Genomic DNA, 16,584 nt, shown 5'->3' with positions numbered 1-16,584 from the left:
GTGAATGCTAAGAAAACTAGCCCAAACCTAAGGCTATAATTTTCTTCATGACTCCCTCATCAAACAAATCTGTCATCTTTTGTACAATATGGTTTTAATGCTGTACAGTTAGTCAAATCAGCGACTGAAGTCAGCCTTTCGTACCTTTTCTCGAACGATTCAACACTACTATTGTGCTTGTTTTCGCCAGAGCATGCGCATACGTTTTTTCTGAATACGAAGCCTATTGTATTTTGTATTTTTGGAAGAGCAAAATGTTTAGCAAATTCATATTTTAAAGCCCCATGATTTGTTTCATTTTTCATGGAGTAATCCATCATATAAGAACCTTTTGATTTTTTTGGCTTGGTAGGTTCTTATATTTTGGGGTATTGGAATCCAAAATTTTCACTCAGGTTCTTACACACAGGTTTTTACTGTATATCCTGCATTCACGGACTGAAAGTTCCCCTTGAAAGGTGAAAAAGTAGAACTTTTTTTCCAGGGTACATCAAATATAGGAAACTCCGTAACTGTTTATTTATTTCCAAGAAATAGTATTTTGTTGTTTCACTTCGGGTATATTTGCATGCTCGTGCATTATTTTCTCTCTGTAAAAGAAAGAACAGTGTTTGCATGCCTTAAAAAGGACTGTTCGGCTCTCGGCTACGTCTTTTGATCTATTATGATGAAAAAAGAAGCGACAACATTTTTTGATAGGGCTTTCGTCCACCGGCGCCCCCTATTTTCCCCAAGAGCTACCGGTCTTCCTGTGGTTTCGGCGGTCTTTCTACGGTGGTGTCATTTTCACATTCACGCACAATAGGCACAGTAGCCTCGTCCCCAGGCTACTCCCTTGCGCTGTCAGCTCCATGATGTTTTGCATGCAGACTTATACTTTTTAATATGGCAGACGCTCTTCATGCTGACGTCATAGCCATGCAGAGCATGACGGGAGGCAAGCCGAGAAGCCTAGGGACAAGCCTAGGGGCATAGGCCAGCGCTTACTGCTACGAATACACTGATATGCAAAACAACATTAACCTAAGTGAAATGTTGTGTCTACAATTTTATTAAGGCTTTTGAAGCACTCAGGAAGGACTTGGATGGTTGTGTTTCTAGTTCTATTTTTATGCTCTTATTGACAATATTTAAATTAATCCTCAATTGATTACTATTAGAAGGGAACCTTGATGACTTTCCCACGTTTAGTCGGGCACGTTTCGGCCAGATTGTCGGGGGGCGGTACCCTCACGGGGTTGTAGCTCAGAATACGCGACGTAACTTGACCGGGTTTTCTAAGGAGAGCGCGTCGCAAACAAGGCATATTTCAGACAAATTGGAGGGAATTTCGTGGTTTACTATCTGAATTTAGCCTAACAAATTCTGTTCCTATCCTAAATAACTCACAAGCGATTGTAAATCGGCGGTTAGTGATTCTGCTCACATCCGTCTTCAGGGGTTCTTTATCCGTTTTACTAGAATCATGGCGGTTATACTTGAGACCCTCTCGGTACGCAAGCTTGTTCTTTTGGGACTAGGAATTGTAGTGGTTCTATCGGCGTTCTTCATTGCCGGCGGTAAAATCGGTAAGTCACGGCCGATATATCGCCTTCAGTGCTTATCCTGTCTTGTTACTTATGCATACCCTCCAGACACAGTCCGCTCTCGATAAACCTCAAGCATGCCGGAAGTCGAGTTATTTTAGACCGAGTGCCTTGTCAAAACAACAACAACATATCCAACACGTTGCTATCACTACAACCCTCATCATCATCAAGAAAAACCGCCAACAAAAACAGCCATCGCATGAAAAAGTGTAATCCTTTCCTATTTGCCTACTTAAATATCTCACTCCACTGCCCTATCGATTCGCGCTCATGGCTCTAGACCCACACGAATAGGGTTCATCATCATCATCACTGTCATCATTATATTCATCATCAGCAGTAGCTCCATCAGCTTTATTATTATCATCATCAACATCATCGTCATTATCATCACAAGAAAGAGACTCGATATGATCATTCAATCCCTTTCTACCCCTGTCCCCGACCCGTATCACCGTCATCAGCTATATTATTATCAAGTAGCCTTGGTTTACCAGAAGAATTAATTGGAATTTAGATTTCCTGACGAATCGGCAGCAGAGAATTAAAGCCGCATTGTCACCAATTACTTCCGGAGGTCCGACGGAAACCTCAACCGTTAAAAGACAAAAAAATCTATTAGAATCCGAGATATTTAACAGTCCATCCGCTCTAAATTATCAACCACATCCTCAAAAAAACTTCCAATAGACACACTGCTTTCAATATTTTGAAATATTTTTCGCGGTTTCCGCGCGTTTCTTGCAGAAGGGTGTTTCTCCGATTGGGGCTCAGTCCCCTCCGGGGCTCCGCAAAGGACTAAATTAGGTCCCTGGCTCTTTTATAAATAATGATCTGAATGTTAGAGACGCACTCTTGTGGACATATGTCGACGATACAACTGTATCAGAGGTTAGGTTATTAGTGGTGGACAAAGTAGCAGAATGGTCGAGAATAGGTTTCAACGTGTCAATTGTTTCAAAAACCCGAGAAATATGTTTGCGGTTGGACACATACGACTCATGTTATCACGTGATGATCACGTATTTTTGTTCTTCTCCCTAGTCACCATAGAGTGGTTCACCTTGTGGGTGGTCATGCCTTTCATGTTATCACCTGCTGAACACATGTTTTTGTTCTTCTCCATGTTATCACGTGCTGATCACGTGTTTTTGTTCTTTTTCCTAGTCACCATAGCGTGGTTCACCTTATGGGGTGGGCATACAACTTCATGTTATCACGTGCTGATCACGCGTTTTTGTTCTCCTCCCCAGTCCCTACAGAGTGTTTCACCTTGTGGGTGGGCATACAACTTCATGTTATCACGTGCTGATCACATTTTCTTGTTATTTTCTCCAGTCCCCATAGAATGGTTTACTTTGTGGGTGGATATGCCCTTCATGTTATTATTTACGGATATTCGCCAAGGCCTGTTCTAAGCTATGTTCATGTGTTTTTGGATCGTTTTCACCGGTGAACATTTGTTGGTAAGTTAACCAGTCACCAGCAAATCAATCTTTCTTTCCCATTTCATAGCACAGCAGAAATGCTGAGCGAAGATACCAAGTGTTCGAGGAGTGTAAACCATCGAAAGACGCACTTTGCTACCGCCATTTCACCAATTCCACATTTACAGCTTCTCTTTTATAGCTACGGCCGAGCTAATTGCACAGACCTATACTTTATTTTATTGTCACGCTACGTTGTTTCCATTGATGTCAATCACACGCTCTATCAAATTGTGTCACGCATTTCGATCTCACACTTGGTCACATCGTGTCATGCCGTGACAATCTCATGCTTTGTCACGTTGTGTCACGCCATGTCGATCTCACATTTTGTCACGTTGTGTCGCGCAGGACCAGTCTGAACGCAACAAACTCCAGGTGTACTGGCGCCAGGTTGGTTGTATCGGGTTTGGCTGCCTGTGTCTGCTGGTCTTCGATATGTGTGAAAGGTAAGAAAGACATAGGTTGTCGGTGGATATGAGCTGACAAGTAGTCGGATGCTACAGTAGAGTATGTTGTACACGTTATATAGGTTACACAAATGCAGCAGATTTTGTTTCTTTTGTATTATTTTATAGAAGGCCAATCACACCGCCATTTTATGCTCCCGGACAATGGCGAATCACACAAAGCATCTAATTCCATCGGCTAATTCAAGCGAGTAACCAAGATATTTTAAATCAAATATCGTCAATAACATATCAGACTTCATTCTTAGATTGTAATTTTGAAGTTTCCGTGCGAATAAACCGCTGTATTTTCAAAAAAAAAAAAATAAATAACAAAGTGGGTGATCGACATTTTTTAAAAGCGAGTATTCTCCATACCATAACACTCCCCAAGGCACCCAGCCTGTAAAGTGCCACTTGGGGGGGGGAGGGGTAGTGGATGCGGAAGAGGGGGTGAGTGGGGGGGAGGGGGGCGGGTTGTGGACTGTGAAGGCCTAATAAAGATTGTAGTGGACGTAGTGGGTAGTAAGATTGCACGGGAAAATGTGTACTGTGCTATTGAAGGTGGAAAATCGGATGTAATGTTTTAAGGAAGTAGGGGGGATAGGGAAACCCGCAAAATTGACTATTGTAGTGATACAAGTAGCAGAGCTAATGTACGATTTGACGCGCACATTTAAAAACATTTATTAAAATATGTTTCGTTCCATTTTTTCTTGTTTCCACGTTGCGAGTGTATGTTGTGATTATCATCTTTCAGGGGCTACCAGCTACATAACCCGTTCTACTCGATCTGGGCCACTGAACCCGGAAGTAAATTGGCTGTATCCTTTAATCATGTAAATCGTGCTAATATTTTTGGGTATATGAAACGGATTTCTTAGAATGTTAGTGGCGAATCAAGGAGTTTTCGAAAAAGTAGGCGGCAATAATTGCCCCGAGATTAAATCGATATTTGCTCTCTAAAAATATTTGCATAATAATAAAACATAATGCGTAAAACATGCCATTTCAACCTTGTGTATTTCTCTGTATTTCCCAATTGATGGCGAAATTCAAACCATTATGTATGATTAGTCTGATGTGTTTTCTAGGCGCCCTTGACACCGGTATCTACGGCATGTGGAACACATACGTACTGACGCTCATGTATTTGTACGAGCCATGTACTGAACCTGAAATGATCCCGGAACTCGAAACGATCACAGAACCCGAAATTATCCATGAACCGGAAACGATCCCAGGACCCGAAACGATCCCCGAAAGTCACTCAACTGATCGCGGGACCCGAAACGATCCCCAGGAGTCCCCGAAATGAACCCCAAGGGAAAGCGGAAGAAATGACTTGCAATTCTCATGTTCAGCCCTCTACCGGACGACGCTCGTGACCAACTTTACCTACCGGCCCAGCTAACGCAGCCAGGCCTTCGGAACTAGCTGTAAATGCCCGAATGTCGTAGACGGCGACCTGCTGTTCTAGAAAACAATCAACAATTGTAATTTTTAATTATTTTGGTTTACCTGTGGCGCATGGGACGCCTGTAGCGTGCGCATGCGCGTGTCGGGTAGTGTAGTTGTTTTTCGAGCACGTTTTAACCTTTAACCTTTAAATACAATAATTGCCACTAGCAAAACTATACAAAACGTAGCAAGTGTGGCCAAGTTGTAAACATAGCGAATTTCGTTGATAAATGTTGTATTAACAACAGAGCTGGTAGCAGGGCAAGGTTCGATTTAAACATCGAAATTTAGAGAAAGTTGAGAAAAGATAAAGCAAAAGGTGCTTACACTCGCGCGAAAACTACCGAAAACTCCACAGGGAGCCCACCATGCTCGAAGATCCATCGTACTTTGCGGGCGCTCTCAAAGGAAGCTCTCCTCTGCGGTTTTGAATAAAGTTAGATTTATCAGTTTATTTGCGCGTGTGCTTATGTATCCCTTTTCTGCTTTTTCGACGCCCGTTGTTTGCTGGCGCTCCCTCATTGGTTATCGGTCCTATATCCTATACCTCTCGGCTACGTCTTTTGATCTATTATGATGAAAAAACAAGAGCGAGAACATTTCCTTGAATGGCTTTCTTCCGCCGGTTCCTCTCTCGCCCCCACAGAGCTACCGGTCTTCCTGTGGTTTCGGCGGCCTTTCTATGTTGGTGTCATTTTCATATTCACGCACAAGGAGCATAGGTCAGCGCTTACTGCTACGAATACACTGATATGCAAAACAACATTAACCTAAGTGAAATGTTGTGTCTACAATTTTATTGAGGCTTATGAAGCACTCAGGAAGGACTTCGATGGTTAGGTTTCTGAGATACAAATTACACAACAAGTTCTATTTTTATTGACAATATTTGCATCAATCCCGATTGATTACTGTGCTGTAAGAAGGAAACCTTCATAATTGATCTCGTGAACCATACTTTTTTTTATCATTCCCTCTACCCTTTTAGTAAGATAAGACAATTTTGCATCTTGAGGCATAAGAATGACGTTTCCGAACGACATCACAAAGAAAGTTGAATGGTCTTTCTCTCATCGCAATTGAGTCATAATACGACTGCACTTCTGGACTTCCTGCATTCGTGTTCAGCCGGCTTCCCGGATTGATTCGTGCATAGTTTTCAATTAACCATCCCCTGTGAGTCATCCATCGCGCGCAGCGGGTATTTGTTAGTTCCACCGCCGCGTGATTTGATTGGCTACGGGCTTATTGAAAATTATACGGCCTTGTTCACTATCCTAAATAACTCTCAAGTGATTGCATTGATTGTGAATCGGCGGTCAGTGATTCTGCTCACATAGCTGTCGGTCTTCAGGGGTTATTTGTCCATTTTGCTCAAGTGAATGTCTCTCCAAGGCTAGAATAATGGCGGTTATACTTGAGACCCTCTCGGTTCGCAAGCTTGTTCTTTTGGGACTAGGAATTGTAGTGGTTCTATCGGCGTTCTTCATTGCCGGCGGTAAAATCGGTAAGTCACGGCCAATATATCGCCTTCAGTGCTTATCCTGTCTTGTTACTTATGCATACCCTCCAGACACAGTCCGCTCTCGATACACCTCAAGCATACCGAAAGTCGAGAGACTTTAGACCGAGTGCGGGTACTTAGACAGTATTATGACAGCTCGGTGCCATTTGCATCGTTTGGTGTGACCTAAAACCGTCTTAAAATCCTCTCTGCTGGGACTTCCTGCTGCTAGCAGCTTGACAGCGATAACTGCAACACCTCAAATCACAATCCATGGTAATATTTTGTTTAGGTTTTCCAAGATTTTCGCAAAAAGCATAACACCGACACTGTATTTGTCGCGCCACGATTGCGAAGATTTGCATTCAATGCTCAAATAACTTTTTAATCTCAAATAACAACACGACCAAGTGTCTCGCTGATAACAAGTATTGGACCTGGAGTATAATCTATTTTATTATTGCACGGCTTCAATCAAATATAAATTTGCTCTCTCTCTCTCTCGCTAGAGGGAGACTGACATATCCCAAATTCCTTCACAGATTATGTTTTCTCACCTCGCTGTATTTATTAAAAAACCCATATCCGGTTCGCCTCGGTACTTCAGACCTATTGTGGGATGATGGTAAACCCTTTATCACGAGTATTGTGTTGCTAGGAAGCGAGAGGATAGGATCATATATAATTTGAATACGCCGTGGCCTGGCCTGAATATTACTTATCCGGTAACCTATCTTTACTTATGAAGTTAAAGAGCATTATTGTAACTATGGCGGTGTACTTGTTGATATTTGACCACACGATTAGCTTAGAGTGCATCGCTAATCGCTTTATGTATAAAGGACTTGTTATAAGAGCATCGTTCACACCAGAAAACACCTATTATATTTAGCTTTGACCTTTTATACAGGGGCGGCAAGGGTTATCTTCGTAATCCGTGAACGGCCTTTTTTGTTTATCGTGAATCGTGAAAAGGACAAATTGAAAACAGTGATCCGTGATTGATACTTCCGCCATGATTCGTGAACTGCGAAATTTGATTAGCGTGAATCGTGATCTCTGCTCTTTTAAAAATTGTGAATCGTGATTTTCGAGTTAAGATTGATTCTTGTCGTCAGTTTATCGTGAAACGTGATTTCCGATTTTTGAAACTCGTGAAACGTGCTGGGACCCTCCCTTAGGCCCTTACCGCCCTTGTTCATACACGTAATCGAGTTTGTTTAATCAATCTAGTTTAAAAACAGGAATGGCCGCGTTTACTGATGTACAGGAATTCGTGTTTACAACCATTTTCGCAGTTTTCGGACAATCACAGGTTTTCCGCACTCGCCCTACGCTCTTAAAGACAAAAACGACGATTAAAGCCGCATTGTCACCAGTTTACTTCCGGTTGATTACGTAACAATATCCGATGATTTTTAACGGAAAACGCGAAAAATATTTCAAAATATTGAAAGCAGTGTGTCTATTGGAAGTTTCTTTGAGGATGTGATTGATAATTTAGAGCGGATGGCCTGTTAAATATCTCGGATTTTAATATATTCTTTTGTCTTTTAACGGTTGAGGTTTCCGTCGGACCTCCGGAAGTAAACTGGTGACAATGCGGCTTCAATATGCGAATAGAATTGTAAGTTCATCACTCATTGCTCTAGGCCCTCACGAATAAGGTTCACCAACATCATCATCATCATCCTCTTTATCATCAACATTGTCGTCACCATCATCACCATCACCATCATCATCATTATCATCACCATCATCATCATCACCATCATTATCTTCATCATCATCATACATATTCGAAATGTCAGTAAAACTACTTTGTTTTTACAGGCATAGGGCGTAGAATAACGCCTATTTAGACTTACTAGTTTTTTTTTCTGCAGCTTGATTGTCATTTTTTCCGGTTATACCATTTCGTCCCTATGCCCCTGGTTCTGGTTGAATGCTTCGATTTATGACTAATTGATACCTGCTCTCCTTTCTTGTCCAAGTGGTGTATGTCATACACTATGTTATTTTGTTTTTATAGCCCCATCTCCCACGACTGCCATGGTCCACATAGCACATATCTGCCGGGCAGACAAACCAAGTCAACCTCAGGAACCATGGACATGCCATAGGTTACCAAACATGGACGCCGCCAAGGCCGACCCTAAGGCAACGCCCCAAAACATAGTCTTCGCCATTCAATTCCCTCACCCTGGGCTAGAGATGTCACGGTGGCATCAATTTATAGTTTCGTCTGTTCGTTTGGAAATCGAGTACGACGAAGACCAGAAGTACGGTATTCCAGGTGGGTCATTAACTCACTGCTAATATTCTGCTCTTCAATTGAAAGGGAGGAGGGGGTCACAGTTTGGAAAGTGGGGGAGTGTACACAGTTGGAAAAGAGGGTGTAATTTCCGTGTTAAACTCGACTGTTTTGGAATTTGTTATAATATTAAATAAAATCAAACACGCCATATGAAGAAAACGATGTCGTTAAAGTTTACAAAGAGGTACGGCAACCTTTAAAATGTCAAGAAACATACAGTTTATGCATATTAAAAATATATTTGTTTCCTTATATGGAAGTGACCGCGTTTGCCAAAAACGACAATTGTTGGATAAATTGTCTTTCTTTTCTGCACCCACCCCCCCCCCCCCCCCCCCCCAGCCTACGGGCCTGTCAAGCAAACACAAGGCAAGATATAAAAGTATGAATTGGGGAGAGACAAACAAAGGCACTCCAACGTAGTTCTCTCCCTCTAACCTTCTCCCCGGGAGGCTGTCTCTGCCCTTTAACACTAGGGGGCTGTGATGCCATTACCTAAGGAGTACTTTTTCTTATTGGCCAGGCAAAAAAGATTCCTACCCGGTGTGGACGTTTGAAGCACGACTTTACTACAAAGACAAGAATGACACGAGTACGGAGTGGAAGGAAATGGCGACCTCCACGGAGGAGCGGAGCCTGGTCTGCAACTTCACTAGATCTAAGGTAACAGCCCCATAAGCAATGTGTGATTCAAAGAGTGGTGTAATTTTTGGTCCTTTCCCCACAAAGTGTATCACAAACCCCATGCTACACTGACTTAAAGAATGCCCAATTCTTTGTTATTGTTTCTCATTGGAAATAGAGCGATTTATTCGTAAGGCAACTTCAAAATAACAATCAACGATTGAAGTCTGAAACGTTATTGACGATATTTGATTGAAAATATCTTGGTTACTCGCTTGAATTAGCCGATGGAAATGGATGCTTTGTGTGACTCGGCGTTGGGCGGGAGCATAAAATAGCGGCGTGATTGGCCTTCTTTTAGATAGGGCATTATAGGAATATAGCGAATATGTTCAATGACACTGCCCTATAGCAGATAGGGCGTATATGCGCGTCCTTAAAGGGAAACGAGGCTTTATATTTTTCAACTTTAACGTTAGTGCGAATATTTCTTTGTTTTGCACGTACAAACGAACATCAAACCATTGGCAGGCCTATAACCGCCGATCTAGAAACGACATAACAACCTTCGATATCAGAACCAGCTAACCTTTGCACGTGCTTACAGTCAGCAGGTGGCGGGATATATCAGTGTGCCGATATCCCGTTCTTCGAAATCGGGAGCGTGTACCACGAGTACTACCTCGTCAACCTCCTGCTTCCCGCGCACCGAAACAAGAACCGCTTCATAGGCAAAGTCGCTGAAGTTAATTTTGTGGTGAGGGACAGTCATATATAAACACGAAGGCCTACACTGCGGGCATGGCTGAGCATATGAGCATAAACTACCTTAGGGGCCCTAGCGTATGTTCATCATAGCCGTAGCAGGCCTCGAAGTTTTTTTTTTTTTTGGGGGGGGGGCGATACAGAAACATTTAGAAAACCTACTGTTTATTGCCTTATAATTTCTAAAAATAATTGGGGGCTGTTCATGTATGAGATTCACAAGAATGGCGGAATGGCGGCTCTACTCGCGTAACCAACTATTTCTTAAGTTAGTCTCGCAGAGACTAACTTTTCGTAGTTCGCAGTTTTTCTTTAGTCGCACAGAGAGGCAGTCTAGCATCACGTCGTTTATTCTTGTAGGAGATCCATCAGAATGGCGGCTTCACTCGTGTCTGGTTCGCCATGAAGACCATCGTTACGCCTTTCAGTATCGCTATGCTCCTATGGTTCGCCAAAAAAGTGAAGGGTCTGAGCCGAGAGCCACTACTATTGGAAAAGTAAGTACGGTATTTGGTGCCGTCTCACGCTGGTATACGATGAACTAGACGCAAATGTAATCAAATGAGAACCGCTCATTCGGTCATTTTATCTTCATTTCAGAACGATGTTCATTCTTGGAGTTGTCGCGGTATTTCTGAACTGTGAGTGCGAATGTTTTCACATAGCTCTAGACCGCTAAAAGCGGCTTTCCTTGTTTTCCATTATAATCTCATGTTTTTTTTAATCTTTTAAATGCCCTTCAAAGTCCCGAGAAATATGTTTGCGGTTGGACACTAACGACTCATGTTATCACGTGCTAATCACGTGTTCTTCTTCTTTTTCCCAGTCCCCATAGAGTGGTTCACCTTGTGGGTGGACATGCCTTTCATGTTATCACGTGCTGAACACATGTTTTTGTTCTTCTCCATGTTATCACGTGCTGATCACGTGTTTTTGTTTTTCTCCCTAGTCACCATAGCGTGGTTCACCTTATGGATGGATATGCCTTTCATGTTATCACGTGCTGATCACGTATTTTTGTTCTTCTCCCTAGTCACCATAGCGTGGTTCACCTTGTGGGTGGTCATGCCTTTCATGTTATCACCTGCTGAACACATGTTTTTGTTCTTCTCCATGTTATCACGTGCTGATCACGCGCCTTTGTTCTCCTCCCCAGTCCCTACAGTGTTTCACCTTATGGGTGGGCATACAACTTCATGTTATCACGTGCTGATCACATGTTCTTTTTATTTTCCCCAGTCCCCATAGAGTGGTTCACTTTGTGGGTGGATATGCCCTTCATGTTATTATTTACGGATATTCGCCAAGGCCTGTTTTACGCTATGCTTATGTGTTTTTGGATCATTTTCACCGGTGAACATTTGTTGGTAAGTAAATCAGTCTTAACCAAATCAATCTTTCTTTCCCATTTCATAGCACAGCAGAAATGCTGAGGGAAGATACCAAGTGTTCGAGGAGTGTAAACCATCGAAAGACGCACTTTGCTACCGCCATTTCACCAATTCCACATTTACAGCCCCTTCTTTATAGCTACGGCCGAGCTAATTGCACAGACCTATATTTTATTTTATTGTGTCACACTATAATGTCACGCTACGTTGTTTCCCTTGATGTCAATCACACGCTCTATCAAATTGTGTCACGCATTTCGATCTCACACTCCGTCACATCGTGTCATGCCGTGACAATCTCATGCTTTGTCACGTTGTGTCACGCCATGGCGATCTCAAGCTTTGTCACGTTGTTTCACGCCATGGCGATCTGAAGCTTTGTCACATTGTGTCACGCATAACGATCTCACACTTGGTCACATCGTGTCATGTCGTGACGATCTCATGCTTTGTCACGTTGTGTCACGCCATGTCGATCTCACATTTTGTCACGTTGTGTCACTCAGGACCAGTCTGAACGCAACAAACTCAAGGTGTACTGGCGCCAGGTTGGTTGTATCGGGTTTGGCTGCCTGTGTCTGCTGGTGTTCGATATGTGTGAAAGGTAAGAAAGACACAGGTTAAGCTGATACGCAGTGGGTTGCTTGGGTAGAGAGGGTTGGTTACTTCCCCTTTTAGTATTATTTTTCCCCCAAGACACCTAGCCTGTAAATTGCCACTTGGGGGGAAGGGAAGTGGATGCGGAAGAGGGGGTGAGTGGGGGGGGGGGCAGGCTGTTGATTGGTGCGGAGGCCTAATAACGAGGGTAGTGGACGTTGTGGGTTGTAAGATTGCACAGGAAAAGGTGATTATCCATGGGGTGCTGTGCCATAGCAAAACTGCCAATTGCATTGATACCAGTAGTAGAGCTAATGTACTAATGTATTTATCGCACAATTTTTTAAAAATATTCAAATGTGTTTCGTTACCTTTTTTATTGTTTCTGCATTGCGAGTGAATGTTGTGTCTTGTTTCAGGGGCAACCTATTCAATCACGTGCTGATCACGTCTTCCTGTTTTTCTCCCCAGTCCACGTTGAGTGTTCCACGGTGTGGGTGGGCATATTCTTCATGTTATCACGTGCTGATCACATGTTCTGGTTGTTGTATCTTGTTTTAGGGGCTACCAGCTACATAATCCGTTCTACTCGATCTGGGCCACTGAACTCGGAAGTAAATTGGCTGTATCTTTTAATCATGTAAATCGTGCTAATATTTTTGGATAGTAAATATGAAACGAAATTGATCGATGTTGAGATTTTGGCCTTTCAATATCGATATCACTACAGATTTTTTGGGGAGAGGAGCAAAGTGATTTCTCAAGAACATTTGTTTCTAACTGAAACTTAAAGGGGCAGCGTCATGGTACTGCGCATGTCTGGAGTCAGTGTTTATTGTAGGCTTTTAATTAGATACAAACAGTTGAACTTTAAGCTGTCCATGCCTTGTTAAAATAATATGCAATATTTTATTGGAAACTATGTTTATTGACAGTTTGTGGTCAATCCCTTTGAATTTAAGTCTCCCACGTGTACCAAAGGCTCATAAGTCAATATTAGAATTAGACTGAAATTCATTGTGTCCGGGCCGGAGAGCTATTGTAAAGCTCTTAACATGACACCTCCCCTTTAACGACCAATACGTTATAGCTTTATTGGACCTGAAAAGGTGGGCATCATGGCCCCCTGGGCGACCCCCTGGCAACGCCCCTGCAATATCGATCTAAAGAAATAAAAATTTTAACAATCTAACATCCACCAATTTTGCCTCCGCAATGTGTCAATTTTGACGCCCACATTTTGGAAAACTACGTGTACTGTGTACTGAATATACATTGTAGACCCAGCTTTAAAATGATTCACACTTCCATTATAAGAACATTGTACCTTGACCATGGCCAGTACGCGTTCATCATCTGTGCAGGTATCTGCGCATGCGTATATTTTCTGTTTCTGTGCGTCATGGTGATCAAGGTGTTCTGGAATATTCGCGGGAAACGAGCGACCTTCGCCAAGATGTCGCGTGCTCGCCGACTACATTACGAGGTATTATTAATGAAACGTTTCTGCGCTTTTAACGCTTTGTGTAACAGAGGTCAGAGCGGCCGCAAACTGAGGGGTTGAGCAGTTTGGGATGAGAAAAAATGTTCCCCTTTTTTTTTCTTTTGCTCGCCCTTTCTAGCTCGTGTGCGCTTGTAGGTCATAATTATTTATTACCATGTTCCATCAGTATCTAATTTACCGTGCTTCTTATGTCGTATATTCATCCTGAGTTTGTCTTTCAGGGTCTTATTTACCGGTTCGAGTTCCTGATGGTAATAACTCTTCTCTGTGCCGCTCTCACCGTCATCTTCTTCGTTATCAGTAACGTGAACGAGGCTCAATGGAAATTCGGCTCCGAGGAGTCCACCGTCGAGATATCCAGTATGTCGTGACGTCATACCGCAGCCTGTTATTCACTGCGTGACATCTCACCTTATCATTTATTGCATCACGCTAGTTTTCGTTGCGTGACATCTCACCTTATCATTTATTGCGTCACGCTAGTTTTCGTTGCGTGACACCTCACCTTATCATTTATTGCGTCACGCTAGTTGTCGCTGAGTTACATCTCACCTTATCATTCACTGCGTCACGCTAGTTATCGTTGCGTTACATCTCACCTTATTATTTACTGCGTCACGCTAGTTGTCGTTGCGTGACACCTCACCTAACCATTCACTGCGTCACGCTAGTTGTCGTTGCGTGACACCTCACCTAATCATTCACTGCGTCACGCTAGCTGCCTCCTTGTTCCGCCTCTTTCCTCCTTGTCTAATGCTTCGGCTCTTTTGTCATAAAGGCATAAAAACTTACCATTTCAACCTTGTGTATTTCTCTGTACCATTGATGGCGAGTTTCAGGCCATTATGTATGATTAGTCTGATGTGTTTTTCTAGGCGCCCTCTTCACCGGTATCTATGGCATGTGGAACACATACGTACTGACGCTCATGTATCTGTATGCACCATCTACCGGGGATTTCGCAGGTAAGAAGTACGCATGCACGTCATCTTAAATTATGCATCTCTGGTTCAATATACACCTATTTCAATTACGTTTGCCTTGAAGGTAAAGAAAAAATGCCTGAAACCTGTGGCTATGAAAAACAGAACTATTATATTTGTTTATAACAGTCAGTGCACCCGTTATAAGTTTTCAGTGAGACCCATGCAGTGAATGGACAAACTTATGCATAAAATAACATTGTTTATCCATCCTACTTGGGCAATTTCCCTATTGTCATTCAAGTTCAGGGTCATTCAGCTGGTTTAAAATTATTTATTTTTTTTATTAATTTTCCTAGCTGGATACAATGAATCACGTGATACGGTTGAGCTGACAGGCGAACCGAATGAATCCGGCGCTCGAGAGAGCATCGTGTACTCAATGGCGGGAAAAACCTCAATGGAGTAGAATACAAGTACCGCGGGCTCAGAAGAAACAACCAATCACAGGCGAGGAAGGTGAAACATGAATTGATAGGCAAGAAGAGAACAGAGAGACTTGTCGTTAAATTATCGTTATTCAGTTTCTTGTAATGGATGCAAGGGTGAGAGAGTGTCTCTCCACACGTCATAGTTGACGACGTTGATTTAAAATAAAAAAGGCAGTTGTAATAGTGTTCCGCAATGAACTTATTCTAACAAAGGAAGGAAAAGGAAATCCTAGCCTTATTATCATGTAATGAAGTTTCTTCCAAAACTGGACATGCTATAAAAGAAAGATACATAAATGATATCACAAAACAGTTCGACCGCAATGCCTCCCTATTACCGAAGCCTCGAATATCTCTATTCACGAATGTCTATATGCTCAGTTTACCAGTAGCTCGGAATTACGAGATAGCTTGACTTGTCAGTGGCGTAGGGTGTACAAATGCTTGATAAACATCTTGTTTGTCGTGTCGTAACTATCTCCCTCACCAACACTAATGTAAATCTACCGCGCTCACTCTATAACTTATACAAATCTGTTACTCCTGCAATAAACTAAAATATTAAGAAGGCGCATTTCAGATATCTCTGCTTGGTAATAGAACAAATTACTAGATACCATAACTTATTTCTTTCGATGGGTTTCGCGTATCACAAGCGTGTGATCGCGGGGACGATAAGTGGGTTGCAAAACAGGGTAGCTAGATAGCCTAGATAGTGAAAATATCTTCAACCTAGGGGAAAATGTGAACTTGTGAACATCCATGTCACTTGTAAGTTATTCTAAATTAACTACTTAGAATAGGTGTTTAATTGGAATAGGATAGGACAAAATAAAGAAGAATACGCAAATGTGATATGTTTCTTATTATTTTTATGTATAGAACCATGGTCTTGAAGATTTCAGTCAATCTTGCATTGCTCCACTCGTTTTGTTTAGTTTTAAAACAATACCGGGAACGCTCGCTAGAATAATATCGCATGAGGATGGTATACCTTCATTTTTTCGTAACTTCTAACGGGAGAAAGTTCAAAATGCGAAGATCAAAGTTGACAAAGTCTCAAAGTCTGTTTTAGAAATAGGTGAGTTTATTTTTCTTCCTTCCTTCTACCACGAACTGAGAAAGAGTGGGATCTCTGTTAGCAGGGAGTACATGGCGAAATGTTCATAGGACAACATACAGTGTTAGTCCGTTCGTGCTTATGAGTTTTCAAGTGACTCAAAGGCTCTAAGTTACCACATTGTGTGGGTTGGGTTGGGCCGGTTGGGTGGGCATACAACTTCATGTTATCACGTGCCGATCACATGTTCTTGTTATTTTCCCCAGTCCCCATAGAGTGAGTGGTTCACTTAGAGATATGCGCGATTTCGAACATTATCACTGATATCTGATATTGAGATTAGGATATTATCATTGTTTTCCTCTAATTATTATGCTATTAGATAGTGGTTAGAACCCTTTCCTCATCCCTCGATATTGTGA

At 42.3% G+C, this 16,584-nt stretch overlaps 2 protein-coding genes across 4 annotated transcripts; both read left to right on the top strand.

Annotated features, from left to right (window-relative positions):
• Nucleotides 1-108: 108 nt before the first annotated feature.
• Nucleotides 109-5,440, top strand: LOC116619356 (protein wntless homolog A). Of its 3 annotated transcripts, none has more exons than XM_048720736.1 (5): nt 109-1,568; nt 2,928-3,055; nt 3,428-3,525; nt 4,286-4,364; nt 4,620-5,440. In XM_048720736.1, exons 2-5 carry the CDS (start codon nt 3,011-3,013, stop codon nt 4,665-4,667), a joined length of 270 nt encoding a protein of 89 aa, XP_048576693.1. In that variant the 5' UTR covers nt 109-1,568; nt 2,928-3,010; the 3' UTR covers nt 4,668-5,440. The 3 variants fall into 3 exon arrangements, 2 of the variants coding, with proteins under 2 accessions (XP_048576693.1, XP_048576665.1); XM_048720708.1 differs by having other exon boundaries at nt 112-1,568; nt 4,286-4,338; XR_007306270.1 differs by lacking the exon at nt 4,286-4,364 and having other exon boundaries at nt 112-1,568.
• Nucleotides 5,441-6,227: 787 nt separating this feature from the next.
• Nucleotides 6,228-15,952, top strand: LOC5514405 (protein wntless homolog). Its single transcript, XM_032384077.2, has 13 exons — nt 6,228-6,493; nt 8,523-8,786; nt 9,331-9,470; nt 10,039-10,188; nt 10,557-10,693; nt 10,797-10,837; nt 11,436-11,563; nt 12,094-12,191; nt 12,746-12,809; nt 13,527-13,670; nt 13,910-14,048; nt 14,564-14,653; nt 14,971-15,952. The coding sequence occupies exons 1-13, from the start codon at nt 6,391-6,393 to the stop codon at nt 15,078-15,080; spliced, it is 1,608 nt and encodes a 535-aa protein (XP_032239968.1). The 5' UTR covers nt 6,228-6,390; the 3' UTR covers nt 15,081-15,952.
• The last annotated feature ends 632 nt before the right edge of the window (nt 15,953-16,584 follow it).

The sequence above is a fragment of the Nematostella vectensis genome, chromosome 1 (assembly GCF_932526225.1).
Source record: "Nematostella vectensis chromosome 1, jaNemVect1.1, whole genome shotgun sequence".
Lineage (NCBI taxonomy): Eukaryota > Metazoa > Cnidaria > Anthozoa > Actiniaria > Edwardsiidae > Nematostella > Nematostella vectensis.
Note: the sequence above shows the minus strand (reverse complement) of the source record. Positions and strands in the feature narration are given on the sequence as shown.

Coding starts and splice junctions, on each gene's coding strand:
- LOC116619356 (XM_048720708.1), top strand. CDS start 3,011: ATGTTCATGTGTTTTTGGATCGTTTTCACCGGTGAACATTTGTTG. Junction 3,526..4,285: donor GTCTTCGATATGTGTGAAAG/GTAAGAAAGACA, acceptor ATCATCTTTCAG/GGGCTACCAGCTACATAACC. Junction 4,339..4,619: donor CTGGGCCACTGAACCCGGAA/GTAAATTGGCTG, acceptor TGTGTTTTCTAG/GCGCCCTTGACACCGGTATC.
- LOC5514405 (XM_032384077.2), top strand. CDS start 6,391: ATGGCGGTTATACTTGAGACCCTCTCGGTTCGCAAGCTTGTTCTTTTG. Junction 8,787..9,330: donor CCAGAAGTACGGTATTCCAG/GTGGGTCATTAA, acceptor CTTATTGGCCAG/GCAAAAAAGATTCCTACCCG. Junction 10,838..11,435: donor TGTCGCGGTATTTCTGAACT/GTGAGTGCGAAT, acceptor TATTTTCCCCAG/TCCCCATAGAGTGGTTCACT.